The following is a 27728-nucleotide window of genomic DNA, read 5'->3' as shown; positions in this document are numbered from 1 at the left end:
CTCGCCCCCTCCATGGAGAGGAACAGACCCCTTCTCTGTCCAGTCTAACCCAGGTCCCTCCCCAACCCCCTCCTCCCTCCTTTCCCCCGCCCCCTCCTCCCTCCTGGGGCGAGGGGGGCCTCCCTCCCTCTCCCCCCCCTTCTCTCTCTCTCCGAGGGGGGGGGTCCCGGGGAGGGAGGGGGGGTCCCCCGATCAGCATGTGGCTCCTGGCGCTGTGTCTGGTGGGGCTGGCGGGGGCTCAACGGGGGGGAGGGGGTCCCAGCGGCGGCGCCCCGGGCGGCCCGGGCCTGGGTCTCAGCGGCCTCGGGGAGGAGCGCTTCCCAGTGGTGGACACGGCCTACGGGCGAGTGCGCGGCGTGCGGCGCGAGCTCAACAACGAGATCCTGGGCCCGGTCGTGCAGTTCCTGGGCGTGCCCTACGCCACGCCCCCCCTGGGCGCCCGCCGCTTTCAGCCGCCCGAGGCCCCCGCCTCGTGGCCCGGCGTGCGCAACGCCACGACCCTGCCGCCCGCCTGCCCGCAGAACCTGCACGGGGCGCTGCCGGCCATCATGCTGCCCGTGTGGTTCACCGACAACCTGGAGGCGGCCGCCACCTACGTGCAGAACCAGAGCGAGGACTGCCTGTACCTCAACCTCTACGTGCCCACCGAGGACGGTAAGGGCGCGGGCACCGGGCCGGGCCCCCGGTGGACACAGCCCACAAATGTCCACGCAGACCCTCTGGCGCCGGCACGCCCCAGGGAGGGAGCTGGCCCTTCGCGGGGGGCCATGAGGGGCGGTGCATCCCTGCGGGCTCCCAGGATGGTACCGGTCCCTGCTAGGCAGTCCAGAAGCTCTTTGTGTGCCTAGAAAGCCCATGGGGAGGGCTGCAGGCACTAAGCTGGGCTTACCCACCCCCTCCCCAGGGAAGCACAACCAGAGGGGACACAGGGGCGGGGGGTGGGGGGGGGGAGGCGGGGGGAGCGGGGGCGGCGATCAGGTGGTGGAGGCATCCATCTGCTGCCAGGACAGCCACTCCAGCTCTGCCCTGACTCCTGCCCCCTAGGCCTGGGCTTGTCCCCAGCAAGTACCCACTTTACCTACACCTCCACTGGAGGACAGCAAAGACTCCTTCTCCCCAGGCCAGCATGGGCAGAGGTCCTGTCACATACAGGGCCCCTCACCTGAGGTGAATACATCTTCCCCAGGAGGCTCTGTCCCCTGATCCCTATGCACTCCCAAAGGATCAGGGAGTCGTCTTGCCAAGGGCCCCTCCACTCACAGCACTGCCCACCCATCCCCAACAGAACACCTTCCCCAGGGTTCTGAGCTGGCTGTTCTTGAATGAACTCTCCAGTTCACTAGCTGCTGGTAGTCCCCAGGACACTCCCCCAGACAGTTCCCTGCCAGCCAACCTTCAGCACACCAAGACCATCCAGAGTGTCAACACTTTCCAGCAGCCCACAGCAGAGGGCAACTGGCAGGCCCGCAGCCACCCCACAGACCATCTCACAAACACGTTATCTGTCTAACACCCTATTTACTGCTCCAAAACACCCCGACACCCACAGAGAACATCCACTCCCATAAAGTTCCCCCATGGGCCATCTTCCAATGAGTGTAAAAATAGGTTTCATACCCAGGAACCCCACTGTACACCCAAAACTCCCATATTATGAACTCAGGTCCCTCTACAGACCAGGCAGTTCAACTATTCATCACTCAGGTCATGTATCCAACCAACCAGCACACTAACCTTGTGCTCTGTGCTCAGTTGCTCAGTTGTGTCCGACTCTTTGCGACCCCTTGGACTATAGCCCACCAGGTGCCTCTGTCCATGGGATTTTCCAGGCAGGAAGACTGGAGTGAGTTGCGATTTCCTCCTCCAGGGTATCTTCCCAACTCAGGGATTGATCCCGTGTCTCCTGCGTCTCCTGCGTTGGCAGGCGGATTCTTTACCACTGAGCCACCTGGGAAGCCCAATCTTGTGCTCTAGCATCCCACATATCAAAATTCCCAGCACCTTCACACAGCACACATGCCAACACTTCTCTGGAGTTGTGTGCCTTGTCACCCACATAGACCTGTGCTCCCCATGATCTCTGGGTGTATAGATCTTGTGGCCTTGAAACACTCATACACGGACCATCACCCCACTAACTCTGCACCTGCACCATATGCTCCAGCCAGTCACTCACACCACAGTCCTCTGCGCTCTCAACACCTCTCAGACATTGCTTACCCCAACTCCTACCCCGAGGTCATCAGTTTCGTACCTCAGGCTGTGACAACGCAGGTGACAGTCCTGCACCCTACTCACAGGTCAGGTACTCCAGTGCCTTGCTCCCTGAACCCAGAGGACCTGCCAATCACAGAACACTCGTGCACCTCAGCACTGTCACTACCCCTCCCCATATGAGCCACGCCTCCAAGCAACCCGTATACACAGTGCACAGAAGTTCCTACTCCAATGCTATTCAGATTCCAGCCACTCTAATAGACTACCCCAATACACTCCAGACATCCTCTCTAATTCCCCAGCACCACCAGCATGAGAATTGTCCACTCCACCTTCCCCTGCCTTCTCATGGACCACCTACCCCAATGCCCTGCTACCAGTGAATCATTCACCCCCATGCCTCCAACAGACCGTCCATCACAATGCTCTCCACTCGTGGACTCACCACCCACATCTTCATGTAGAAAGCTGTCCCCCATCCCTTCACCAACGCCCTGCTCAGTGGGCTATTGTCTCATCACCCCTCATGTGAAACATCCACCCAGCACTTCTCACCGAGTTACTGTCCACCCCAATACCTCCACACAAATTGCCCACCCTGCCCCCATACCACCCAAGCCCACACCTTCTGTATTTTTAACCATCGCTTATTGCAGGCCTGCTTGGGGCCTGACACATTCAGGTGATCTCACTAAATCTTCACACCAGCTCTGGGAGGAAGAGGTTGACTCAGGCACACACACACCCGCACACTTAATAATATTCTCACGCGCACACATGCCCTACTGACTTCATCCCCATCCCCAGCCTGTCAGAGAAGAACAGGCCCTGATCCTAATGCGTCCTCATGGGGCCATCATCACCAGTTGGGGAGAGCTTTTCAGAGGCTGACTTTGGCCTTGCTGACCCATCTCTCCCCATGCTGATCCCCATGCTGCTGAGGAGAAATCGACCAGCCTGGGGGAACCCCTCAGACCTCTGGGTTCCAGCTCTCCCTTGACTGATCCCCCAGTCTTCAAGAAGCCTAGAGCCAAACTCTGAGCCCAGTCTGGGGCCTTTCCTCCACTGGGGACACATTTTGTGCCTCCCAGCACCTCCTGGCACCTTATGTGTCAGGGCAGTGTGTTTCCTCGTCCCTATTTGTGGATTGAATCCTCCATTGGGGTGGGGGGCTTTTGGCATTAGAGCAGGAATTGGTGGCAGGGTGGGGGGCTGGTGCCCCTGGTGGGAAGTTTACCATCTGTGGGGGGGAGGACAGCAGACCTGGGTAAGGGATGAGGTTGGGGAGGGGGGCCAGAGGGAAGCGGTGGAGTGGAGGGCAAGACCTGATGACCCCTTTCCCTGCTTCGCCCCACACTGGGGATATGGGGTGAGAGTCAGGCTCGTCTGTGCGGATGGAAGTGAAATGCTGGCTGGTGAGAGGCTGGGAAGGTGGTCAGGCAGTGCTCACTGACCTCCCCTCCCTGCCTGCCAGTGGAAAGCTAAGGGCTTTCAGGGGCCATGAGCTGTGGGTTTGGGCTGCCCCAATTCCAAACTACCCTCTGCCCTCCAGATTGGTCCAGAGAGAGGCAGAGTTCTTTCTGCTGCAACCCCTCCTGTCTACAGCCTGGGGGAGCAGGCAGGTGCTTGGCTGGTCCTGAAGAGGGCCTGCCTGAGTGGTGGCTACCCCCCTTTGGGGGGAGCACAGCTGGCCTTGGGCTCCCAGGCTCCTGGGTTGGTTTCCCCTCCCCTCCCACCCACCCCCACCTCTAACACCGTTTCATTTCCAGCAATTAGCAAACACTTGGACAAGCCAAATCCTTTCCAGCCAAATCAATATGTCTTAAGACAGGCCTCAGCCCACTCAGGCACCCCACCCCACCCCCACAAAACCAGCCTTTTCTTTGGGGCATGACTTTTTCCGGGGAGGGGAACAAAATTTGGGTTGTAGAAACGTTTTTCTCTTTTCTTGGTTTCTTTTTCTTGCAAACAAATTTTGCTTTTTTTGGCTTATTTTTTCTGCCCCTCACCCTCCCCTTTTCTGCTTTCTCTCCTCCCCTCCCCATCCACCACCTCCCCCCGACTCCCATCTTTCCCCACAAAATTGTCCTTTTTTCTCTGTTTTGTGTTCCCGGTCTTAGGTCCGCTCACAAAAAAACGTGACGAGGCGACGCTCAATCCGCCAGACACAGGTAGATTTAAAAATCCCGCTGCTGCATGTGGTTGCTGATACGAGGATGTTCTCGGCCCTGCCCTAACTAAATGCCCCCACAGCCCTCAAGGCCCCTCAGTCGTTTTCCCAACTAAAAACGAAAAAGAAAAGAAAAATTTGTAATAATTGGAAAAAAGAATTATGAAAACTTCAAACGAAATTTGAACAATGTTGGACCCACTAGAAAACTAGCAAGAAAAGCTTAAACATGGCGAAAATAAAGTGAAAAAAGAAATTGGAATGTCAGGGAAAAAAAAACAAAAAAAACAAAGAATTGGATAAAATGTTTAGTTTGACAGAAATTTGGACTGTTTTGAAACTTGTGAAATGTAACATTTGAAAAGACAATTTTAATTTGGAACAAAACACCAGTCAAAAAAAAAATTTCAAGTTGGCAAATTGATGACACAATTGAAACATCGCTACGATTTCCAAAAAAAAAAAGCCTGTCCGATGCAGAAACACATATTTGAAGCAAATTAAAGAATTTGGAAATTTTTGAAAACAGGGCCCAATATCTTGAAGTTTCACCACAAAATTTTGAAAAAGTGCAAAGAACTTTTTTCTTTTTTCCTTTTTTTCCAAAAACGGATCTTTTTGGTTTTTTGGTTTTTGTTTTTCTTTTCTTGTTGAATCTGCCCCAGAGCTTCTTGCTTTTTGGTTGTTGTTTTTTTTTCTTTCTTCTTTCTTGATCCTGTTTTTTTGTTGTTGGTTTTGAATTCTTGTTGCCCCAGCCCCCCTTCCTGCTCCTTCCCTTTCCGACTCCCCCTCCCCCCACACTGGGAGTGGAGGTGCTGGGTGGGGAGAAGGGGACGGACTGAGGACATTTAGGACAGGACCTTGGAGGGAAGGAGACCAGCCTAAACCTGGAAGGCCACTGGAGGTTCAGGAACTGAGGGAAAAACAGGATTGGGGGAGGGCACCGCCCACCTAGGAGCTTCTGGCCAAAGTCAGGTGGAAGGATGTGGCAGAGAGGGTCCGAAGAGATCCAGGGTAGAGGGGAGTCTCTTAGTGACCTGTTGGTTGACCTTCTGCCAGGAGGGAAGTTTCCAGTGGGATGAGGGAGACAGGCAGAGGCTCTAGGGACCAGCTGTGGAGGCCCAGGCTTGGCTCTTATTTGCCGATTGCCTAGGCTGGTCAGAGATGGCAAGTGTCAAGAGAGAGGAGGGCCTGGAGGTATTGTGGCTCCATCTGGAGGAGCTGCAGGGGCGGGGACCCTGACAAGCCCTCTCAGACTCCCACCCTCTTCTGGAATTAGTTACCCTCCAGTCCAGTCTGGAGTGCCCCAAGGGCCTACTCCATATGGCAGTGATCATGGGATCCTTTGGGGACAGGGCAAGAGAGGGGTCCAGAACTCAGGGCTCAGGCTGGTTTCGGGGGCCCAGACTAGTGAGCTGCACCCTGGCTTCATTAAGTAGGCTCTTTCCCACCCTGCCTCCTCCTGCCACAGTAATTAGGCTGGGGGTTGCCATGGTAACTTGGGAGGTGACCTAGAAAGGAATTAGGGCGGGGAAGAGACCAAGCCCCCAGGGACCCTAGGGCCTGGCACCCCCTCACCCACAGACCAGGCTACCATGTTGAGCTGAGGCCCAAGGCCTGAGTCTGAGGAAACGCCAGGACCCTCCCAGCATCTCTAGCTCTAGTGCCAGCCTTGGGAGCTCATGCTTCCTAGGAGCAGGAAGGAGATTTGCTGTGTGTGTGTGGGGAGGGGTTCCCCCGGATCCAGCAGGTGTCCTGAGGAGGGCCACCCCCCCACCCCTGCCTCTGTTAGGCTTCTTGAAAGCTCTGCCAGGCATTTGGAGAAGTGCTGTGGGGCATGCCGGCAGGAGGTGGGGAGGGAACTTCTGCCAGGGCTAGCTGGGGAGGGAGGGAGGGGAATCCGGTCTTGCCCCCCAGGGATGGGAGTGACATGTCCCCTGAGCTCCCGGCTGGAACTCAGCAGGCCTGGGAGCTGGGAGGTGCTGCTTCTGGTCTGACTGTGTCCTTGTCCCCCACCCCCTGGCCCATCCCCCCCACCCCCTCCCCACACAGATATCCGGGACTCCGGGAAGAAGCCAGTGATGCTGTTTCTGCACGGTGGCTCCTACATGGAGGGCACGGGGAACATGTTCGATGGCTCCGTCTTGGCCGCCTACGGCAATGTCATTGTAGCCACGCTCAACTACCGGCTTGGGGTGCTCGGTGAGGGTGGGCAGCCAATTCTAGGGGCTGGAGTCCTGGGAGGAGGGCCTGCTGGTAGGGTTACACTAAACCCAGCTGAAGCAGAATGGCTTCTGGGCTGGATTGAGATGCCCAGAAAGAGAGCAAGGGTGCCATGACACCTCCAGGAAGCCCCCTCTCTTCCTCTGCTCCCAGGTTTTCTCAGCACTGGGGACCAGGCTGCAAAAGGCAACTATGGGCTCCTAGACCAGATCCAGGCCCTGCGCTGGCTCAGTGAGAACATCGCCCACTTTGGGGGGGACCCTGAACGCATCACCATCTTCGGATCTGGGGCAGGAGCCTCCTGTGTCAACCTCCTGATCCTCTCCCACCACTCGGAAGGTACGAGCCACCTCCCCAGCCTGTCCCTTCTGTCCCCTTCCCCAATCTCTGGCCCTACCAGGTCCCCCTTCTCCCTCGGGCTGATACAGCCCAGCCTAAAGCCTGTTTGTCCTGACAGGGCTGTTCCAGAAGGCCATTGCCCAGAGCGGCACTGCCATTTCTAGCTGGTCTGTCAACTACCAGCCACTCAAATACACGCGACTGCTGGCTGCCAAGGTGGGCTGTGACCGGGAGGACAGCGCCGAGGCTGTGGAGTGTCTGCGCCGGAAGCCCTCTCGGGAGCTGGTGGACCAGGACGTGCAGCCTGCCCGGTATGGGGCTGGGTCCAGGCCTCCACTCTCCTCGCTGGGTCCAAGGAGGTTGAGGGTGGAAGGTGCCTGCAGGCCACAAGCTGTCCATTTAGCCAGGGGAGGTGGACTTCAGGCCTCTCCCAGGGACCTACCTTCCCCCGGAAGCTTTTCCGAAGCAGAGGTGCCTAAACAGAGCCTGGGTGCACCAGACGCCAGGAAGTGCTTCAGGGAGGACTTCCTGAGAGGCCAGGTGCCCTGAAAGGGCCCTGAAGGTTTTAACTAGGGGAAAAGGTCTTCCGAGCAGAGGGCTCAGCAGGCTGTGGGTGGAGAGGAGGCCAGCCAACAGGTGACATGACCTTGACGTCTTCTCCCCAGCTACCACATCGCCTTTGGGCCTGTGGTGGACGGTGATGTCGTCCCTGACGACCCTGAGATCCTCATGCAGCAGGGAGAATTCCTCAACTACGACATGCTCATTGGGGTCAACCAGGGAGAGGGCCTCAAGTTCGTGGAGGACTCGGCAGAGAGCGAGGATGGCGTGTCCGCCAGCGCCTTCGACTTCACAGTCTCCAACTTCGTGGACAACCTGTACGGCTACCCAGAGGGCAAGGATGTGCTACGGGAGACCATCAAGTTCATGTACACGGACTGGGCAGACCGGGACAACGGCGAGATGCGGCGCAAGACCCTGCTGGCACTCTTTACCGACCACCAGTGGGTGGCACCGGCTGTGGCCACCGCCAAGCTGCACGCTGACTACCAGTCCCCTGTCTACTTTTACACCTTCTACCACCACTGCCAGGCTGAGGGCCGGCCCGAGTGGGCGGATGCAGCGCATGGGGATGAGCTACCCTATGTCTTTGGTGTGCCTATGGTGGGTGCCACCGACCTCTTCCCCTGCAACTTCTCCAAGAATGACGTCATGCTCAGTGCCGTGGTCATGACCTACTGGACCAACTTCGCCAAGACTGGGTGAGGGCCAGAGGGGCTGGGTGGGGCACCCCTGCAGGTCAGGGCACACACACACCCTCCATCCTCAGCCCCTTCTCTCCCTCTTCATCACACGGCCATCATTTCTCCATCAAGGCGCTCTCACCTTCTCGACTCAGACACCTGCCAGACAGCTCCTCTGTGCGTGTTGGAGATTCAGAAATGTTGGACCAAGAGGTCCTTTCCGGCGGGTGGGCTCAACTTGATGGCTTTGGCTCTGTGTCTATCTTTGCATACCCATACACCACTCTCTTTCTCTTCTGAGTTCTCCCGTCTGTGTTTCTGAGTATGTGTATAAGAGTTTGTATCTCTCTCTCTTTATTGCTGTCTCTAGCTCTCTCTCCTGAAGTCCATTAATATCTCTGCTCTCTTTGATCTGCTTACTCTTTGCTCACTGCTTCCCCCCACCCCCCAGCTGCCTCTCATGGGCTTTTGTCTCTCTGTTTCCATATGTCTCTATCTCATTCACTCTGCCTGTGTCACTGGCGGTCTGTCTGTCTGTCTTCTCTGTCCCTCTGGCGTCATCTCAGGCCGTCTCTCTGACAGTCTGGCTTCATCCCTATTTGTCTGCCTATCTCCGTCTCTGGCAGTGTCTCTGTCTCTTCGTGTCTGTCGCTCTCTGCCTCTCTTCCTGTCTCCCCAGCTCTCTGCATCTCTGCCCATCCCACTCCCCGTTGGTCCCACAGCCTCCCCGCTTCTCATCAGGACCTCACCCTCACTGCTTTCCCTGCCCACCTGTGTCCACAGCGACCCCAATCAGCCGGTGCCACAGGACACCAAGTTCATCCACACCAAGCCCAACCGCTTCGAGGAGGTGGTGTGGAGCAAGTTCAACAGCAAAGAGAAGCAGTACCTGCACATCGGTCTGAAGCCGCGCGTGCGTGACAACTACCGCGCCAACAAGGTGGCCTTCTGGCTGGAGCTCGTGCCGCACCTGCACAATCTGCACACGGAGCTCTTCACCACCACCACGCGCCTGCCGCCCTACGCCACGCGCTGGCCGCCTCGCCCGCCCCCCGGCGCCCCCGGCACGCGCCGCCCGCCGCCCCCCGCCACCCTGCCGCCCGAGCCCGAGCCTGAGCCGGGCCCCCGGGCCTACGACCGTTTCCCCGGGGACTCCCGAGACTACTCCACGGAGCTCAGCGTCACCGTGGCCGTGGGTGCCTCGCTCCTCTTCCTCAACATCCTCGCCTTTGCCGCCCTCTACTACAAGCGGGACCGGCGGCAGGAGCTGCGGTGCCGGCGGCTCAGTCCCCCCGGTGGCTCGGGCTCTGGGGTGCCCGGCGGGGGCCCCCTGCTCCCCGCTGCCGGCCGCGAGCTGCCACCCGAGGAGGAGCTGGTGTCACTTCAGCTGAAGCGGGGCGGGGGCGTTGGGGCGGACCCTGCAGAGGCCCTGCGCCCCGCCTGCCCACCCGACTACACTCTGGCCCTGCGCCGGGCGCCGGACGACGTGCCTCTCTTGGCCCCCGGGGCCCTGACCCTGCTGCCCAGCGGCCTGGGGCCACCCCCTCCCCCGCCGCCCCCCTCCCTCCATCCCTTCGGGCCCTTCCCCCCGCCGCCCCCCACAGCTACCAGCCACAACAACACGCTCCCCCACCCCCATTCCACCACTCGGGTATAGGGGGCGGCTAGGGGAGGAACCCCTCCCCTGCCCTCCCAGATGCAACAGGCTTTTCTCGTGTGGAGCTTTCACACGTGGACGAGCATTAGGTGGACATGGGTTTTCTCACGGCAATGCGTCTCTCCCGAGCAGAGAGGCCCTTTATCTTCTCCGGACCTGGGCCTTTGAACAACTGGGGGGGTGGGGGGCGGTGTTTTCTCCCCTCTGTTGGGACACCCACACGGAGGTGTGCTTTCTCACAAGGGGGTGTGTTTTCCCATGTGCAGGGTGAAGTTTTTTTTGGCCACCCTGGACACATGTTGGCTCCCTCAGAGAATTCCTGTGGGGATTTGTACCCCAGAATTCTGTTCCCTCATGCCTTCTCCCCACTGCTCCTTCCTCCCACCCCCTGGAGACCCTGGAAGTGGTGTGTTGACAAACAGAGACCCCTGGCCACCAGATGACACAGGGTGGTGCCCAGAAGTACCGAAGAAATAAATCACAGCTCCCCCTCCCGCCCCGCCCCCATCCCCTCCCACCCCCAGCGAAGCATGTGTATCCCCGCTTGGCACAAATGAGGTGAAGCAGGTCTTCCCAGGCAGGCCTTGCCTTCCACCAGACACAGAGTCCCTGCTGTGGGGGGCAGGGAGGAGACCCTGCAATCTTGTGCTGCCTGGGACCGTGTCTTCCCATGGGCCCAGGTCGCATTTCTGAGTGGAATCATGTTCTTGCATGTGGATGTATGTTTTCCCATGCAGACAGCCCCTTTCTCTCCAGCATTTCCCTGCGTCTTCCCGACCTCAGGCCCAGCACTTCTCACACAGCAGGTGGGAATGGACTTCAGACTGACAGAAACTGAGGGGGATGGACAAGCCCTGGGTTGGGAGGTCCCTCTGCCCCTCCCTCCCTCCCTTCCCTGGAGGGAAGCTGGAGGGTGGAGGGTGAGTGTGGCACCTGCCACCCACAGAGGCCATGCTTGGTTTGACCAAAGCCCTCACTGCAGTCTGAGGACAGCCCTTCCCTCAGGCCATTGCTCATCTGTGCCAAATCAGTGAGGTGGGTTTGAGGGAGGAATACCCCCAAAGTGTGGCAAGGACCCTCCCCAGTCCTGGGCCCAGGCAAGTAAACGTGGGCAGGTGGGATACAGGAGGGGGGGAGGTGGCAGCCTAAGGGGTCCTGCCTGTGTCCCTCTTCTCGCCACGTGTCATCCCTCCCTCTCGGACTCTCTTCTGCCTCCCCGCATCACTGTCCCCCCAGGAAGCCATCCCTTCCTGGTGTCCAACCAGCTCCTTCCTGCAGCTACCCACCCCTTCCTTTGACCTGCCCCCCCCCCCCCCCACTCCTGCCTTGCTCCCCTGGGCTAAAGGAAAGGAACAGAGGAGAGGGGAGGAGAGCAGGGGAGAAAGGCTTCCTGGGACAGGTTGGGGAGAGAATGGGGTCAGCTGTACTGAGGAACAGATGGAGGGGGCAGTGGGGGACGGGGCTTAGGCAGACACCAGCAGGAGGAATTTGATTTTGAAAGGACGCATGTAAGGTGACTGCCCAAAGAGAAAGGGTTTGGGCCTCTGGGGAAGAGAACCGTGTGGGGAAGGGTTTCAAGGGACGCCAGCGGAGAAGAGTAAATCCTTGTCTGCTGGCATTTCGTGGGTTTGTTAGTGCCAAATGTGAGTCAGGGGTGGAGTGCTGTCTTCCACTGACACCCAGTTTCAGAATCCCTGGTCTTGGCTCCCCAGAACTTTGCCTCCTGACTGTCCCTTCTGCCCCCACCTTCACCCATGGAAACTTGGTTCTTTTCCCTCCCCTTCCCCTGCCTGGGCTAGCTCCTTTCCAAACAGCCATGCCCTCTAAATGCTAGGAACCTGGGCCCTGAACCCTGTAGACAGATGCCCCCCAAGTTGGGGCATGGGAGGGGGGCTGGGGGACCCCATGATTCAGCCACGGACTCCAATGCCCAGCCCCTCTCCCCAGAACAATTCCCTGACAATCCCATGTCCCTATCCCAACCCTTTGCGGCTCTGTACACATTTTTAAACCTGGCAAAAGATGAAGAGAATATTGTAAATACAAAAGTTTAACTGTTGGTTTTGCCTGCTGTTATGTTAGGTGGGGCTGGGGGGCTCCAAAGAAACAAACCTTGGAGAAGTGACTCGGCCTGTGAAGGGGTAGGAGAAGAGGGTCCAACCCTTTTCAGTGAGGAGGTCTGAGAGAAATGGGCAGTGGGTGCTGGGGTGTGGTTGTCATGGCAATGGGGTTGTTTGGGGAGTTAAGATCAGAACCAGTGTCTATGGAGGGGTCAGAGCCTGGCATAGAGGACCAGGCGGGGACTGATGGGGGCAGACACCAGGCAGGCCAGAGAGCCCACAGGATGCTGCCTGTGGCTGACTCCAGGAGAGGCATGCAAGGTGTAGGGTTTGGTCTCTGCTAAGACCTGGCCCAGGCTGGAGGCTCAAACCTGGGCCCAGGACTCTCTTGGCACATTGTGAGGGATAGCCCCACACCATTGTGACCCGTTTACCCCAGGGGACAGGAAGGTGGGCTGGTGGATACTGTGGGCACAGTGGGCTGGGGGCCTAGGGGCCCTGGTGGCCCTAGGGACCCCCATGGCCATGGCTGAGCGGCCACGGCCCGGGTGGGCCTCGTATCACAACCCTAACACCAACAGCTGCCAGGACCTGGGCAACTCCATCCTGCTGCTGCTGGGCCTTATCATTTGCATTAACATTGGCATCAACATGGTGACGCTGGTCAGGGTGGGCCCGGGCGGGAGGGTGCTGGCAGGACGGCTGGGGGGCAGGCCTGATGGCCAGGGCCTATCTGGGGTCACTGTGTCCTTCCTCACCTAGCTCTGGCGCAGACTCCGTGGCTTCTTACACCAAGTGTTCCGTGTTATTTGTGAGAAAGGTAAGTGGGGGATGGGGGGGGCATGGGAAGGGCAGAAATCTAGCATTCTGTCCCTGTCCTTAAGCTGGCCCCTTCCCCTCCTGCTCTCCCTCTCAGACTCCATAACTACGCAGCTTCTCTTCCTTGCACCCTGCCTATCCATCCCTGTAGGAGCCAGGCTCCCCACCAGCCTCTCACCTCTCCTCGATCCACAGAAGCTTCTAAGTTACGCTCACCTGGGAAGCAGACCCAGCCCTCAAAGCATAGCTCTCCAGCAGTCCACCTACAATGCACCATGGACGCTGTGAAGATGACGGTGACCCCCCCACCCACTCGCCGCCGTCGCCTTCGAGGCTCTTCATCGCGCCGTGCCCGCCGCCCAGTGGCCTGGGCCCCTGACACTGACGACGATGGTGACGAGAAGCCCCCACATCAGCACACAGCAGCCTGCTCCCACAACTGGGACTACCCTGAGGATTGGGAGGGTTTACAGACTGCCCAGAGGTTCTGGACTCCCTGGGCCCAGGACACCTTGGAGCCTCCTACCCAGACCATCCGCTTCCAGCAGACTATAGAGGGAAGGCCCCTCAAGAGAGAGATGCAGTCTGATCTGGGCCTAGAGGCCTACGTGTACCCTGTGAATCCCCCACTCCCCAGCCCTCAGATCCTGAGCCACAAGAACAGTGGAGGGGGGGCAGGGGCCGGGGCCCAGGCGGAACAGGAGCAGTGCGCACCAGCTGAGCCACCCATCCTGGGCCCGGCCAATGTCCCGGACATCCCCCGGCGCCGCTCCTCAGGGCGCGTCGCCTACGATGCCAGGGACGTAAGGCGGCGGCTGCGGGAGCTGACCAGGGAGGTGGAGGCCCTGTCTCACTGTTACCCTCTGGCCTCTGGATCCAGCACGGCTGAGGGGATGAGAAAGGACTGGGTATACCATTCCCTGACAGAGAGGTGACTGGGAGAAGAATAAAAAAAAGAGAGGAGGTGGATTGTGGTGGTGTGTGTGGAGGGTGGTGCCAGGGCCCACACAGCACCCAGAAGCTTGGTTACTAAGGAAATGATCTCCCTGGCAACAGGGCCTAGAGAGCCCTGAGGCCCCTCATCAACCTCTTGGCCCCAGGCCCTGTCCTCAGCCTTTTCCCAGGCCTTTCTTGGTTCCCAGGCTCCTGCCTGCCTCTGCTCCATTTTCTTTAGTGTTCGGGGAAGCACCCCCCAAATCCCACTCCCGATCCCCAGCAGTACTGCACTTGAGGGGAGACCCTCATCCCATGGCTCCACCTCCTCATGAGGTCTGGCTCTTGCCAGAGCCCAGGTTCAGGCTGCAGCTACAGGTGAGGCGTCGTCCCTTAAGCCCTGGATTCTTTGGGGAGGGATGGCTGAGAGTGAGGGTACCCCCACCCTCACAGTTCTCCTGTCAGAACCCAAAGCTCCTGTACCCTCGAGCAGGCTTGGAGCAGTGATAAAATACTGAGGACGCTGTGGCCCTCTGTGACCTCATGCCTCTGCTCAGCATTTCCATGTCACAAATGAGACGGGCTCAGAGAGATCACGTGACTTACGGTCATATGGACTCTAAGGATCAACTTCATGGCCTCAGATCCTCCAGCCTCTGCTCCCACAGGTAGATCCCCTTTGCTTCTGAGTCAGCTTGGCCCATCAGAGTCTCCTATCTTCTTCAGTTTCTCATGGAAACTCATCAGAATATTCCATCCACTGGACATCTGAGAAACCCAGGTCCTACCTACTTCTAGACAGTTAGGATCACCAACACATGCTCAACTTGTGAACAAGGAACCAGGCTGAAGGACTAGACCTCACCTTCCATACCAGATGGGTTCCTGGAATGTGAGCAGATAGGCCTTTTATGAATCACCTCGCTTCTCTGCCATTTTCCTTTGACCAACATTATTGATCATTTTAAACTGACTCCACTAAGTGGATCTATTTTGAACACCTACTATATGTTTGGAGGCTGGATGGGAAATGCCAACTGGATGTTCCTCTATTTTTTCCCCTCTCTTTTTGACCACACAGTGCAGTTTGTGGGATCTTAGTTCCCTGACCTAGAGAAGGCAATGGCAACCCACTCCAGTACTCTTGCCTGGAAAATCCCATGGATGAAGGAGCCTGGTAGGCTGCAGTCCATGGGGTCGCTAGGAGTCGGACACAACTGAGCGACTTCACTTTCACTTTTCACTTTCGTGCATTGGAAAAGGAAATGACAACCCACTCCAGTATTCTTACCTGGAGAATCCCGGGGACAGGGGAACCTGGTGGGCTGCCATCCATAGGGTCGCACAGAGTCGGACACGACTGAAGTGGCTTAGCAGCAGCAGCAGCAGCAGTTCCCTGATCAGGGACTGAACCCAGGCCCTTGGCAATGAAAGTGCAGAGTCCTAACCATTGGACCTCCAGGGAATTCCTTGTTCCTCTCTTTCTGCTAAGTTGTTCATTGTACAAACAAAATGACCTGAGGTCCCCTCAGTACCATTTTCTTGCTGCTGCTGCTAAGCCACTTCAGTCGTGTCCGACTCTGTGCGACCCTATGGATGGCAGCCCACCAGGTTCCCCTGTCCCCGGGATTCTCCAGGTAAGAATACTGGAGTGGGTTGCCATTTCCTTTTCCAATGCACGAAAGTGAAAAGTGAAAGTGAAGTCGCTCAGTTGTGTCCGACTCCTAGCGACCCCATGGACTGCAGCCTACCAGGCTCCTCCATCCATGGGATTTTCCAGGCAAGAGTACTGGAGTGGGGTGCCATCACCTTCTCCACCACTTTCTTAGATCATAGCAATGAACCCAGTTTAAATCATAGATTCCTTTTGTCATATCAACAAGTACATCCAAAGTTTGTGCTTTGTGAATTTCATGTGGTTTTCTTAAGATGGCAACTAATCCTTTTTCAAGTTGGAGGGGTGGCTCAGTGGGAGAGCAATTGGTTAGGAAGGCGAGAAACCATGGTTGAGGGGTGGTCTCTAGCAAAGGCAGCAACCTCATGCTCTGAAGTAAAGGGGCCGGTTGGCTCAGTGATCACCAACAGCAAAGACTGCAATCCCTGGCCAGGAAGGGATGGCCATGGTGGGTGCTAGAGGGCTTATGACAAGGAAATGGGCAGAACTGGGAGGGAATGGTGCAGTGGGGTGACCCCAGAGTAGACTCTTACTGTCACCCATCCATCTAAACACCCTAGCTGCACGCTGCAAGCAGGTGTGGGTAGGGAGTCCCAACGGGCTATAAATTGCCATATCTCAATGAAATGGAGGAAATCCTTTATGCATGGCTCAGTGCCTATGAAGACTGAGCACTGTAGTTACATTTTCAAATCGAGTTAGGCCAGCCCCTACAAAGACACAAGGTCACACTGAACTCTGGGGGCTGGGCTCCATTAGTGGGAGCCAAGGGCAAAGATGGCCACATCAAGGGCCAGCTGAGTGGATGAAAGACGTGCCATCTCTGCATTGTGACTCCCTGCAACATGCCTCATTGTGACCGTGCTCCCTCACCTGCTGGTAGGTATCCCAGGTCCCACCATGAGTGCAGTGTGGGTCAGGGCTGGTGGGGGGGGGGCGGCGGGTGGCCCAGGTGGCCCTAGGACCCCCCCACCATGGAAAATCAGCTCTGGTCTGACAACCTGGGGTGCTGCCATCAACACCAAGAAAGTACCCAGGATGTGGAGGACTTCCTGCTCCTGCTGCTGGGCCTTGTCATTCTTGTCAACATCGGGATCAACGTAGCAACTATGGTCAGTGATGGTTGGGGACACCCTGGGGGTGAAGAGGGCTGAGGGTGGGAGCCAGCAGCTGGCACTTGCACCTGCAGAAATGGTCTTGGCTGGGGCGGGGTTGGAGTGGTGAGTAGGGAGAGCCTGGCCTTCATTCCCACTCCACCCACCCCACTCCACCCCCAGATGTGGCACAGGCTCCAGAATGTCTTAGACAACAGCATCTGTTGGATTAATCAGAAAAGTAAGTATGGAAGACAGGTGGGGGCATCTGGCCCCTGCCACTCCCAAGACACCAGAAACCCAGGTCCCAATCGTTCCCTGACCCTGAAATCTTCTGACAGTTGCCGGGCCCTCACAGACTCTTTCTTGCCTCTCCTAGATGAAATCTTGCAGGCTTGTGAAAGTTCCCCCAAATATCCTCCAGCCAAGGCCAAAGACGTCCACATCCACTGTACCCTGGACCCTGTAGAAGTGAAGATGGCCAGGCCCACTCACTGCTCCTCTTCCTCCTACCGCCGTCCCCGCAGCCGAAGCCGCAGCCGAAGCCTCAGCCGCCGCCCTCGCTGCCACCAACCTCGCTGCCAGGGCCGCAGCCGAAGCCGTCCCTGCAGCCACCAGCGGAGGTCGAAGAACCGCAAACAATTCCCCTACAGTTGCTCGGTCTTCGGTAGGCCACGTCACAGCCACAAGATGTCACAGCTGCGAGCGAGGCCCTCCTTTGATCGGGAGGACCTGGACTCCTACCTGGAGGAGGACAAAGACCTTGCCTTCCCACTCCCCAAGTACCCGAGGCGGAGCTGGGGAGGGCTCTACCAACGGATGGGCCTACCCTCCAGCGTGGGGCTCTGGGGCCGCCAGGGTGGGATCCTGGCCAGCCTGCCGCCACCTTCTCTCTACCTGTCACCTGAGCTGCGCCGCCTGCCCAAGCGTGTGGAGGCCAAGTCTGAGCTCAGGCTGCAGTCCTTTAGGCCCCTCTGCTCACCATCCCACACCTGGGGCAATGTGGAGGTGGACCAGTGGACCTCGTCTCCACCGCCTCCCCGACGGCTGCCCCCCAACCCCTCATGGGTTCCTGCAGGGCACAGCCCTTACCCCTCAAGGGGCCAGCTCCTGTATGACAACCGGGATCAGCGGCGACGTGGTCTGGAGGCTTCTGAGCCTCCCTCCGCCCTGTTGACCCGGGTCTCCCGGCCCGAAGCCCGAGAGCACTACTCCCCACAGGTCCACCGACGGAGCCTCGTCGGCCATGCTCACGGCCAGCCCAACCACAGCCCCCACCCCTCCACGGGACACTTGAACTACTCCCGGGATCCGCATGAGGTCCAGCGCCGGGCAGCCGAGTGGACTGAGACACTGCCCACTAGGCACCCTCTGACCACCTCCACCTCCCTCACTGTGCTGGGCGAGGCCTCGTACCAGCGGGCCCTGGCTCCCAGCTCAGCTCTGCTCCTCCGCTCCTCCCAGCCCCTGCCCGAAGTCCAGGCTACAGAGCCACCCCAGCCCACCTTTATGCCACTCAGCCGGAACCCAGGGGGCAATGCCAGCTACCAGGTGTATGACAGCCTGGAGCTGAAGCGGCAGGTGCAGGAGAGCAGGGCGCGAGCCAACTCGCTGCCACCTTCCAACTCGGCCTCCAGGCCCTCTCTGCATAGAAGCCGGACTGGGAAAATTCACTGACCGGCAGCCAATGGGGGCGGTGGGGGCCAGGGCATGGAGAAGGGAATAAAGATCAAGAGTCCAGGAAACGCTGGTGGTCTGTGGCTTGGAAGCGCCGCTCCTTCAGCCTGGGTCCCTGCCCTTGGCTTCCTGAAGCCAGTGTCTCCTTCTTGGCCTAAGGGTCCCCTTGGCTTAGTGGCCACAGTCCTGCCAGCAGGCCCCTTCTGGGCTTATACTATGAACGAAGTAGATTTGCAGGTGCAGACTCCAAACCACTGGTCTCTGGGCACCTACTGTGTTCTCAGCTGTCCCTGTCCCCAAAGCTCATATAAGAAGCTGCTTCCGAAGTGGGAGGGTCCCCATCTGAACAGATCCAAGTCCACACCCAGTGAAGGGCATGAAGAAGGCCAAGGCTCTGGACTCCAGCCAGGCCTTCCCCAGGGTTCTGATGCCAGGGGTCTTCCTTGTCTCAGGAGAGGCCAAGGAGATGGAATGTGTGGTTTGAATGAGTGACTCAGTGGGCTGTGAGGGAAGGATTGATGGCTTGAGGAGAGGTGTGCTGGCCTCTGGGGCCCTGTTTGACTGTCCAGGTTCAGGCTGCCTGACCCCAGTTACCAGGGAATGCCACTCTTGGCCCTCTTTATTCTCCTCCTCCCTCATTGTGACCCCACCCCCCTCCCCATTATGACGCAGTCCTTCTCCCCCTCCCCCACCAGAGGAGTCTGGCTCCTAGTGAGTATGTGGGGGCCAGGGGGCCCAGGTAGCCCTGGGACCCCCAGCCATGGGTGAGCGAACCTACCACAGAGGCCAAGCGTGCTCTGGCACCAACCCCAGAAAGTGCCAGGACCTAGGAGACTCAATTCTTCTGATCCTGGGCAGCTTCATCTTGCTCAACGTGGGGATCAATGTGGTGACTCTGGTCAGGGCAGAATCTGGGCGGCAGTATTGGGGGAGCCTTGGGGTCTCAAAGGGGCTTAGGTGGGAGGGCTGTTGGGGTGTGGCCAGACAAGGATTGGACTTCAGGGCTCACCCTGCTCCCGGACTCTCCCCTCCTCTGCTTCCCTCAGCTCTGGAAACACCTGAAGAACTCCTTGCGGATTCTTTTCCGTCATTTTTTCCCCAGAGGTGAGTGGGCCCTGGCATGGGCTCCAGGGATATGGACCTCTCCCCTTTCTTCTATCCCCGTCCCCATCCTCAGCCCCTCAGGAACCCAGGCTTTGTCACATCTCGCCTTTCCCTGCAGACAAGCAATCCAGCTATGCAGGCAGCCATCCCATGTGCATGCGTTGCTCCGTGGATCCCAAGAACCCGTGCTCAAGAGTCCCGCCCCGCTTCCACTGCCGCCCAAGCTTCCTGCTCAGGCACCCTAACCACCTGGACTCCTGGATACCAGACACGAACGATGAGAAGGCTTCTAAGTGCTGCTGGATGCGGCCTCAGTGTGGACATGTCAGGGCTCCCGTGGAGGTGCCATGGGGACTGCGGAAGGAGGGGCTAATGGGAGCTGGGGAAGACCCTCAGATCACAGCCTTAAAGGCCCAAGCCACCTTCTACTCTAAGCCGGAGACATCTTCCAAGTTCCGTAGGATGAGCAAGGTGGACATGGTTCCGCTGCGCCTGCCCCAAGAGAGCAAGACTAAGACCCCAGACCATGACCCAGCCCAGGCCCAGACCCACTCCCTGGTCCAGTCTCCTGGGCATGCTCCTACCAAGGCCCAGACCTTCTCTCCAGCCCACCCCCCTGAGCCCACCCCAGCCCAGACTCAGACCCACACCCCCATTTATCCCCCTGAGCATGCCCCACCTCAGGCCGAGACTGACTCCCTAGCCCTTGGCCCTGAGCACAACTCTGCCCAGGTCTGTGGTCCGGAGCACACCTCAGCCTATACCCCGGACCTGGCCCCCTCACAGGGCCCAGCCCAGTGCGAGGGCCACACGCTTACCCACACTCTGACCCATGCTCATCTAACCTATACCCATGCCCAAACTCTGATCCCTCCCCCAGCTTCTGCCCCAATCCCTCCCCCAGCCCCTCCCCCAGCTTCTGTTCCAGTCCTTCCCCCAACTTCTGCCCCAGCCCCTCCCCCAGCTTCTGCTCCAGTCCCTCCCCCAGCTTCTGCCCCTGCTGCTACTTCTGCTCCAGCCCCTACACCAGCCCCTGTCCCCATGTCTGCCACAACCGCTGTCCCTGCACTGGTCATGGCCCTGCCGACCACTCCAGTCCCTTCCACACCCACTTCCTCCATCCTAACTTCTATTCCCTCTACTTTGTCTGCCTTCAGCCAAGGCCTCTCCACTGGCCATGTGGTCTATGATGCCCGCAGGGTAAAGCAGAACTTATTCCATGTACGTGCCCCTCAGAACTCTGGGTATTCCAGAAAGGACTTAGGTACACTCTCCAGGCTCCAAGAGGGGCATGGCCTGGTGAGCTCTGGTGCAGCTGAGCAAACACTGAAGCAAAGTAGTGAGGACAGTGCCAAGCCCTTCACAGGATCCATATTGGGTTACCTGGAGTTGGGGAACATGGAATGGAAGCTTTCAAATGATGTCAAGGATGAATCTGTGCAGCCCAAGACCTTCCCTTACTGCAGTTTCCACCCTTACAGCTCTGAGAAGCAAAACATGGACTCCCAGACTCCAGTCTACCCCAAATTCCTGGTGTACTCCAAAGATGCTACCCCTTATCAACCTTGCTTCCATGTTCCAACCAGTACCCAGAACTCAATGAGTACTGTGCCTCCACCCTGCACTCTTTCTCTGCCTCTCATTTCTCCTAGATCCTTTGTTGTTCATCAACACAGCAACCACCAGAAGCCCTCCACCTTAGTACAGACCCCCAAATTTCCCCCAACCTCCAAGTCTCCTCAGTCTGTCCTCTCTTCCCAGGGTCCCATCCCTCCCCAGTTCTCCACTACTTCCCAAACCCAAAACCAGCTCCAGCCCCCTGAACTTCATGAGAATCTAGGCCTCAACCAAGACCATGGTCTCCAGAAGACCCCAGGCCTTTCAGAAGACACTAGAGTTCCCAGAAAGCCAGAGTTTACCCCGAATCCAAACCTCCACATGAACCCAGGCTTTACTCAAAACCCAGGCTTCTACAAGAGCCCAGGCCTTGCTCAAAATCCAGGCCTCCACAAGTGTCCAGTCTTTACCCAAGACCCAGGCCTCCACAAGAGCCCAGTCTTTGCCCAAGACCCAGGCCTCCACAAGAGCCCAGGCTTTACCCAAGACCCAGGCCTCCACAAGAGCCCAGGCTTTACCCAAGACCCAGGCCTCCACAAGAGCCCAGACCCAGGCCTCCACAAGAGCCCAGGCTTTACTCAAGACCCAGGCCTCCATAAGAGCCCAGGCTTTACTCAAGAGCCAGGCCTCCACAAGAGCCCTGGCCTTGCTCAAGACCCAGGCCTCCACAAGAGCCCAGGCTTTACCCAAGACCCTTATCTCTGCAAGAATCCAAGCCTTTCCCAAGATTCTGACTTTCACAAGGATTCAGTCATTACACAAGATTCTTGCTCCCGGAGTTTAAGTTCTACTCAAGAGGGAAGTTTCTTTAGAAGCCCATATCTCACCCAACCTTCTGGTCTCCACAAGATCACACCATTTCTTCAAACTTCTGACATTCAGAGGAGCTCAGGCTTTAGGCATGACTCTGGAGTCTGTAGAAATCTAGAACAAAACTTCTATAGAAGTCAAGAGCTCTCCCAAAAAACTGGTCTCCATAGTATCCCACACCCTTCTCAAGATTCTGGATGTTACAAGAGTAGAGGTAATGCCCAAGATCTAGGAGTGTCTAGGAGTCTAGGCTTTACCCAAGATTCTGAACCACAGAAGAGTCCATGCTTTGTCCAAGACTCTGGAGTCAATAAGAACTCAGGCCTTACCCAGGAATCTGGTCCCCATGAGAACCCAGGCTTTGTGCAAACCCCTGGCCTCTATAAGGACTCAGGAGACTACAACAATCCAGGCCTTACTCAAGATTCTGGAGTTTACAAGAGCCAAAACCTTACTCAAGATTCTGACCTCCATAAGAATCTGGGCCTTACCCATGTCACCGAAGTCAAAAGATGTGATGTTCCCCAAGATGCTAAACTTCACAGGAGCCCAGAACATTGCTACAACCCTAACCTCCACAAGTACCCAGGAGTTATTCAACATCCTGGCCCCCAGAAGGGTCCAGCCCTTACTCAAGACTCTGGCTTCTCCAAGACTCAGGACTTTATCAAGGGATCAGGCCTCCAAGAGGACTCACACTTTGTCCCCAATCCTGTCCTCCACAAGAACCCTCTGGGAACTGACTGTGTCCAAGTTTGGGGCCCACTTCAGACCCCAAAGTCATTTATATCTCAGAAGATTCCTCAAAGGCATGATGCCGGGCAGCATGTTCCAGGGACTTCTGTCCCACCTAGCCAGCCCTCCTCCCCCGCCAAGGCCCAGGAGGTCTACAATAATCGACAAACCTTCTCAGAGGTGCCTGTGCTGATAGAGCTGCAACCACCCTCCCGGCGAGCAGGCAGCCAAGGCTGGGTGTACCGCCCCGTGGACACAGCTCCTGCAGCCTCCCAGAACTATCGCCAGATGTCTGTGCCTCCCCAAACCAACTGGAAGCCCCACTGCCCAGGGTCAGGCACCCGGGTAGGGCATGTGGTCTTTGATGCCCGCCAGAGACAGTTGGGAGCAGGCAGGGACAAGTGCGAAGCGTTGTCTCCCAGGCGCATTCACCGAGAGATATCCAACAACTCACCAGAGATGGCCAAGGCGTGGGGATATCAGTGTGTGATGAGAAACTTAGAAAAAGAGGGGACCAATGTGCATAAAGAATAAAAAGGCAAGAGAAGTGTTCTGTGGTTATTTGAGGCCATCCACCCCAACCCCACCCCTCAGGTGGGGGATAAGGAATGAAACCCCCAGCTTTCCTGCTGTCGCTGTCTTTCCTTAAGCTTTTATCCCCAAGGCCCTAGAGCTGCATTCTCCATTACAGTAGCTACTAGACAAATATGCCTATTAAAATGTAAATGAGTTTAAATTAAGTAAAGTTTAAAAGTGTTCTCAGGGAGTTCTCTGGAGGTCCAGTGGTTAGGATTCAGCGCTTTCACAGACATGGCTGGGCTTCAATCCCTGGTCAGGAGTACTAAGATCCCGCAAGCTGCAAGGAACAGCCAAAAAAAAAAAAAAGTCTGTTCCTCAGTCTCATGATCTAAGTGCTCAATAGCCACATGGAGCTATTGGCTACTGTATTGGATGGCACAGATTTAGAACATTTCCATCATCACGGAAAATGCTACTGGAGAGCAATACTTTAGAGTTCAGGGCAACTTTACTTTCCCTGTCAGCCATCTAAAGCATAGCTGCTTTAAGATGGGCTTTCCTTGTGGCTCAGGTAGTAAAGAATCCACTTGCAGTGTGGGAGACCTGGGTTTGATCCCTGAGTTGGGAAGATTGCCTGGATAAGGGAAAGGCTACCCACTCCAGTATTCTGGCCTGGAGAATTCCATGGACTGTATAGTCCACGGGGTCGCAAAGAGTCAGACACGACTGAGCAGCTGTCACTTTCACTTTCAGGGAGCTTTAAGAGGCCCAGAGAACTTAGTTCTTTTTAGGCTGGTTCAGAAGCCACCATCTAGGGAGGAGGTTAAGATGTAGGAATGGACGCCCAATGCCTGATTTCCCCAGACTGTGAGAAAGAGCCTAGGCTTCAGTTTTCCTGATCTGGTCTCTTGGGTCACAACCTGTTGCACGGAAATTTGCCTTCGTGGTTCTGGGCTGTGTTTGGGGCTCTTGGCAACAGAGGGAGAAGACCTCTCTTTGTCAGTGATTAGGAACCCCTGAATTTTAGGCTCCCCAAATTGGGCCCTGGATTCTGAGGGTCCCCTCCTTTTGTTGTTCAGTCGCTAAAGTCATATCTGACTCTTTGTGACCCCATGGACTGCATCATTCCAGGCTTCTTTGTCCTTCACTATCTCCCAGAGTTTGCTCAAATTCATGTCTGTTGAGTTGTTGAACAGGCCTTTGATTTGTTCTAAGTGTCTCCACTTGCCCATTTTCTTGCCCATGGACTTAGCCCTAGTTTACTGTGGAGACAGACCCCTGGGAAAAAGGACTATAAGAATTCCTGGTCCAGCATGCACTGGTCTAATCCGTGAGCTTGTCTCTGGTTACCTATCTTTCTGTCCTATTATTCTGGCTCCTAGTTTCATCCTGGACTTAAGCTGTGTCCATGATAGCACTGGTCACTGAAAGCAATTTTCTTCCCCTGATACTTTCTCATTGCCCTGCCCCAGCCCACCTGGAAGTTTCCTCTGGACTTGATTTTCAGCCCTGATAACTCTTCTGTATACACACCTGAGCTGCGAGATTCCAAAGTGTTTGCCCTGATACCATTTGTGTGTCTGAGGTGGCCATCACTACTATGTCCCTTTGGATGTCAATCCCTGGGTCATCACTACCTACGTATTCTTGTCTAACATTATCACCATTGATTCCAAAGATATTCATCCCAGTTGGGAAACCCCTTTCCAACACCTCTCTTGCTCGGTGCTGACCTTGGACAAGTCATGTGGTACCTTCCTAGGCTAGCAGTAATTGCATGCAAGGACTCTTCTAGATTTAAGTTACCAGGGCACCTCTACTCCCTCAGGCCTTGGGCTATGTGCCTCATTATCATTTGCTATTTGGATCCATCCTATTATGTCTCTGTTCTAAGCCCAGGGAATGTTTGCGATTGACCTGGCCTTGGAAAGACACACTATAGTTTATTTCCACAGAAACTACAACTTCCATCAGGCACTATTTCAACGGAACAGGAAAGGATCTGGGGGCGTGGCTCTAATGCCCTGGTAGCTTGGAAGACAAACTACAACTCCCAAGATAGCCAGGAGATCTCTGCAAAGCCAAAGGAGAGATTGACTGGAGGCCGGGCTGGTCCGGAACCACCTCCAGAAAGGGGCGTGGTTGTAACGTAGGGGCGTAGCCTTGTGAGCAGCAGGAAGAAGTTACCTGTTGAATCTTCCTATCCATTTTCTCTTCAGACCTTGCAGCTACCCCTAAGAGGGAAGCTGCAGACCACTAGCCTCTTCCGAAAAAGAGGTAAGGGGAGGTAGACAGGGGGCGGCGAAGGAGGCTATTGCATTCTGTAGGAGGGGCCAAACAGCCACTTTAACCTGCTGAGTCAGGTGAATCGGTCCATGGGGGTGGGGACTAGCATATGAGAAAAGGGCAAGGACGGAGGAGGTATTTGTTTGCTTTCAAGGCTAAATTTAGAGCCCTTCATCTGCAGACCCATTGGTAGATTGTGTCTTGGGCACCCTCTGGATCTCGGGAAGAGAACGGAGGGGCGAGTTTTCCACAGCAGAAGGAACAACGTTTCTGGGCTTTCCCCTGTACGTGTATTTCCTAGCCCCCAAACGATAGAGCCATATGGCTTCTGCAGTCTGGGGGAACGCTCCCTGGTGGAGCCCACCGCCCCCAGCCCCAGCCCGGCCGCTCACAGACATCGACTTCTGCTCTGGAGCGCAGCTGCAAGAACTAACCCAGCTGATCCAGGAGCTGGGTGTGCAGGAGAGTTGGAGTGATGGGCCCAAGCCAGGACCAGATCTCCTCCAGGCCAAGGATTTTGTGTTCTCTTTGCTTAGTAAGTAACCCTCTTGCTGCTCTCAGCTCCGCCCCATCCCATCCTGGGCTCTGGATCATGCCTTCACGATCCCTACTCTTCCCTTAGGTCTCATTCATCGCAGGGACCCTCGCTTTCCTCCCCAGACAGAGCTCCTGCTGCTTCGTGGTGGGATTCGAGAGGGCTCCCTGGATTTGGGGCCTGCGCCTCTAGGTCCCTACACTCGGGGACCTCACTACGATGCTGGCTTCACACTTCTGGTGCCCGTGTTTTCTTTAGATGGCACTGGGCAGGAGCTGCAACTGGACATGAGATCCTGTTACGCATGGCTCTGCCTCCCAGAGCAGGTACGCGGAACCTCGGTCCGGGAAGCATGGCAGGATTGCCTAGGACCCCCAGTCCCAGGAGGACGTGATTGGATCCACCCAACTGATAGCAGAGAGAGTCCCCGGGACCCGCAAAGCTCCGTGGACCAGCCACACAGTGACATCACTGAGCCTGAGGCACACGAGTCTTTGGAAAAATCACCTAGTAATGTTTCAGTGCCGGAGTCACCCCAGCAAAACCTAACCGATATTGGCTTTCCCTCACCATCGGAAGAAACGAATGATGACGTCACCAAAGCAGCAGATGTTAGCCCAGGGCCACAGCCGTCGGAGGCTCGGGAGGCATGGCCCACATTGTGCCCCGCCCAGGTGGCTGCTTGGTTCTTTGCTTCGCTGGCTGCGGTCGCTGAGTCCCTATTCCCCGTCCCGGGTGCCCCGCGCTTGGTCCACGCAGCCCGCCACGCAGGGTTCACTACCATCCTCCTGGCTACACCCGGGCCCCCGCGCCGCCTCCTGCTTTTCGACCTGATCCCCGTGGTGTCTGTGGCCGGCTGGCCCCAGGGGGCTCGGACCCACTCGTGGGCCGGCCCGCTGGCCTCGGAGTCGTCCTGCTTCTACCTGGTGCCCGGCGGCGGCGGCCAAACGGAGCGGCCGGGAGCCTCCGGCTGGCAGCTCTGCTTTGCCCGCCAGGAGCTGGCGCTCAAGGCGCGCATACCCACTCCGCTGCTGCAAGCGCACGCGGCGGCCCAGGCGCTGCTGCGCCCGCTGGTGGCGGGGACCCGGGCCGCGGCGCCCTACCTCCTGCGGACGTTGCTCTACTGGGCGTGCGAGCGGCTGCCCGCGCTCTATCTGGCGCGGCCCGAGAATGCGGGCGCCTGCTGCCTCGGGCTGCTGGATGAGCTGGGCCGAGTACTCGAGGCGCGGACGCTGCCCCACTATTTTCTGAGTGGCCAAAAGCTCCGTGCGGGGGACGGCGCCTCTTCGCTGCTCGGGGCGCTGGCCCTGCTTCGCGGGGACCCTGCCCGGGCCCTGCGTGCCGCTGTGGAGGAGGCCAAGGCTGCGCGTAAGGGGGGCGGCTTAGCCGGCGTGGGAGCCGGGTCCCATTAAAAACGCTGTTCGTACTAACGCGGAAAGTGCTTCTGTTGGCCAGCGGGGTGTGGAGGGGACTGCTCTTCCTTCACCTGGGAGACGGGCTGAACCCCTTGGGCCCGAAGAACCCGCGTTCTAGAAGGCCTCCTGTCTGGTTCCTCCCCATCCTCCCACTCTCCTCCAGCACCATCCCTGGCACAGGTCGTTCCATTCCGGCCTCTCCACTTTCCACATCTGTGGCCAGCACCCTTCTTGCCTCGGTGCTGCCCCGGCATCTAACTTCTGGCATCCATCTCCCCCCAGTGCTTATGGTCTTTTCTCTTAAGGGTCAATAGAGGTAATATATTTGCTGAAAAAAGACGTGAAAAGGAGAGAGGTATGGAGATCAGGGACTGACCAATTTGGTTCACACAAAAGCAGAGATATTAAGGAGGCCGGATTTCACCCCAGGCTAGTCCTCGCCACCACCGCTATCCCCCACTTTCCTCATTAAGTGATGTCGATCCCGGGCAGTAGGGTCCCTTTCTCCATTCTCGAGGCGTCCACCATTCCATCTACCTAAGCCCAAGCTCTCCCCTCGTGCAGATTTGCCTTCTGTAGAGTCGCCTATTTGTCCCTCC

The 27728-nt window shown here is 57.2% G+C and overlaps 5 protein-coding genes across 5 annotated transcripts; all 5 read left to right on the top strand.

Annotated features, from left to right (window-relative positions):
- Positions 1-197: 197 nt before the first annotated feature.
- On the top strand, positions 198-10259 carry NLGN2 (neuroligin 2). The gene is made up of 7 exons (XM_055580066.1): positions 198-654; positions 4338-4388; positions 6440-6589; positions 6764-6949; positions 7068-7260; positions 7615-8211; positions 8977-10259. The coding sequence occupies exons 1-7, from the start codon at positions 198-200 to the stop codon at positions 9848-9850; spliced, it is 2508 nt and encodes an 835-aa protein (XP_055436041.1). The 3' UTR covers positions 9851-10259.
- Positions 10260-12420: 2161 nt separating this feature from the next.
- Positions 12421-13664, top strand: SPEM1 (spermatid maturation 1). Its single transcript, XM_055580065.1, has 3 exons — positions 12421-12573; positions 12673-12730; positions 12925-13664. Exons 1-3 carry the CDS (start codon positions 12430-12432, stop codon positions 13662-13664), a joined length of 942 nt encoding a protein of 313 aa, XP_055436040.1. The 5' UTR covers positions 12421-12429.
- Positions 13665-16311: 2647 nt separating this feature from the next.
- SPEM2 (SPEM family member 2) lies at positions 16312-18151 on the top strand. The gene is made up of 3 exons (XM_055580064.1): positions 16312-16449; positions 16615-16672; positions 16811-18151. Exons 1-3 carry the CDS (start codon positions 16312-16314, stop codon positions 18106-18108), a joined length of 1494 nt encoding a protein of 497 aa, XP_055436039.1. The 3' UTR covers positions 18109-18151.
- Positions 18152-18868: 717 nt separating this feature from the next.
- SPEM3 (SPEM family member 3) lies at positions 18869-25131 on the top strand. Its single transcript, XM_055579643.1, has 6 exons — positions 18869-19006; positions 19155-19212; positions 19331-20011; positions 20231-21119; positions 21396-22844; positions 25113-25131. The coding sequence occupies exons 1-6, from the start codon at positions 18869-18871 to the stop codon at positions 25129-25131; spliced, it is 3234 nt and encodes a 1077-aa protein (XP_055435618.1).
- On the top strand, positions 25048-27144 carry TMEM102 (transmembrane protein 102). Its single transcript, XM_055580063.1, has 3 exons — positions 25048-25170; positions 25481-25714; positions 25802-27144. Exons 2-3 carry the CDS (start codon positions 25501-25503, stop codon positions 27124-27126), a joined length of 1539 nt encoding a protein of 512 aa, XP_055436038.1. The 5' UTR covers positions 25048-25170; positions 25481-25500; the 3' UTR covers positions 27127-27144.
- Positions 27145-27728: the final 584 nt, after the last annotated feature.

This window comes from Bubalus kerabau, chromosome 4 (assembly GCF_029407905.1).
Source record: "Bubalus kerabau isolate K-KA32 ecotype Philippines breed swamp buffalo chromosome 4, PCC_UOA_SB_1v2, whole genome shotgun sequence".
NCBI classification, from domain to species: domain Eukaryota; kingdom Metazoa; phylum Chordata; class Mammalia; order Artiodactyla; family Bovidae; genus Bubalus; species Bubalus kerabau.
Note: the sequence above shows the minus strand (reverse complement) of the source record. Positions and strands in the feature narration are given on the sequence as shown.

Excerpts from the sequence above, each read along its gene's own strand:
- NLGN2 (XM_055580066.1), top strand. The coding sequence starts at position 198 with ATGTGGCTCCTGGCGCTGTGTCTGGTGGGGCTGGCGGGGGCTCAACGG. Across the intron at positions 655-4,337 it reads CTACGTGCCCACCGAGGACG|GTCCGCTCACAAAAAAACGT; the intron begins GTAAGGGCGCGG and ends TCCCGGTCTTAG. Across the intron at positions 7,261-7,614 it reads CAGGACGTGCAGCCTGCCCG|CTACCACATCGCCTTTGGGC; the intron begins GTATGGGGCTGG and ends TCTTCTCCCCAG.
- SPEM1 (XM_055580065.1), top strand. The coding sequence starts at position 12,430 with ATGGCCATGGCTGAGCGGCCACGGCCCGGGTGGGCCTCGTATCACAAC. Across the intron at positions 12,574-12,672 it reads GCATCAACATGGTGACGCTG|CTCTGGCGCAGACTCCGTGG; the intron begins GTCAGGGTGGGC and ends TTCCTCACCTAG. Across the intron at positions 12,731-12,924 it reads CCGTGTTATTTGTGAGAAAG|AAGCTTCTAAGTTACGCTCA; the intron begins GTAAGTGGGGGA and ends CTCGATCCACAG.
- SPEM2 (XM_055580064.1), top strand. The coding sequence starts at position 16,312 with ATGGAAAATCAGCTCTGGTCTGACAACCTGGGGTGCTGCCATCAACAC. Across the intron at positions 16,450-16,614 it reads GGATCAACGTAGCAACTATG|ATGTGGCACAGGCTCCAGAA; the intron begins GTCAGTGATGGT and ends CTCCACCCCCAG. Across the intron at positions 16,673-16,810 it reads CTGTTGGATTAATCAGAAAA|ATGAAATCTTGCAGGCTTGT; the intron begins GTAAGTATGGAA and ends TGCCTCTCCTAG.
- SPEM3 (XM_055579643.1), top strand. The coding sequence starts at position 18,869 with ATGGGTGAGCGAACCTACCACAGAGGCCAAGCGTGCTCTGGCACCAAC. Across the intron at positions 19,213-19,330 it reads CCGTCATTTTTTCCCCAGAG|ACAAGCAATCCAGCTATGCA; the intron begins GTGAGTGGGCCC and ends CTTTCCCTGCAG. Across the intron at positions 21,120-21,395 it reads GACACTAGAGTTCCCAGAAA|CCCAGGCTTTACTCAAGACC; the intron begins GCCAGAGTTTAC and ends CCTCCACAAGAG.
- TMEM102 (XM_055580063.1), top strand. The coding sequence starts at position 25,501 with ATGGCTTCTGCAGTCTGGGGGAACGCTCCCTGGTGGAGCCCACCGCCC. Across the intron at positions 25,715-25,801 it reads TTTTGTGTTCTCTTTGCTTA|GTCTCATTCATCGCAGGGAC; the intron begins GTAAGTAACCCT and ends CTCTTCCCTTAG.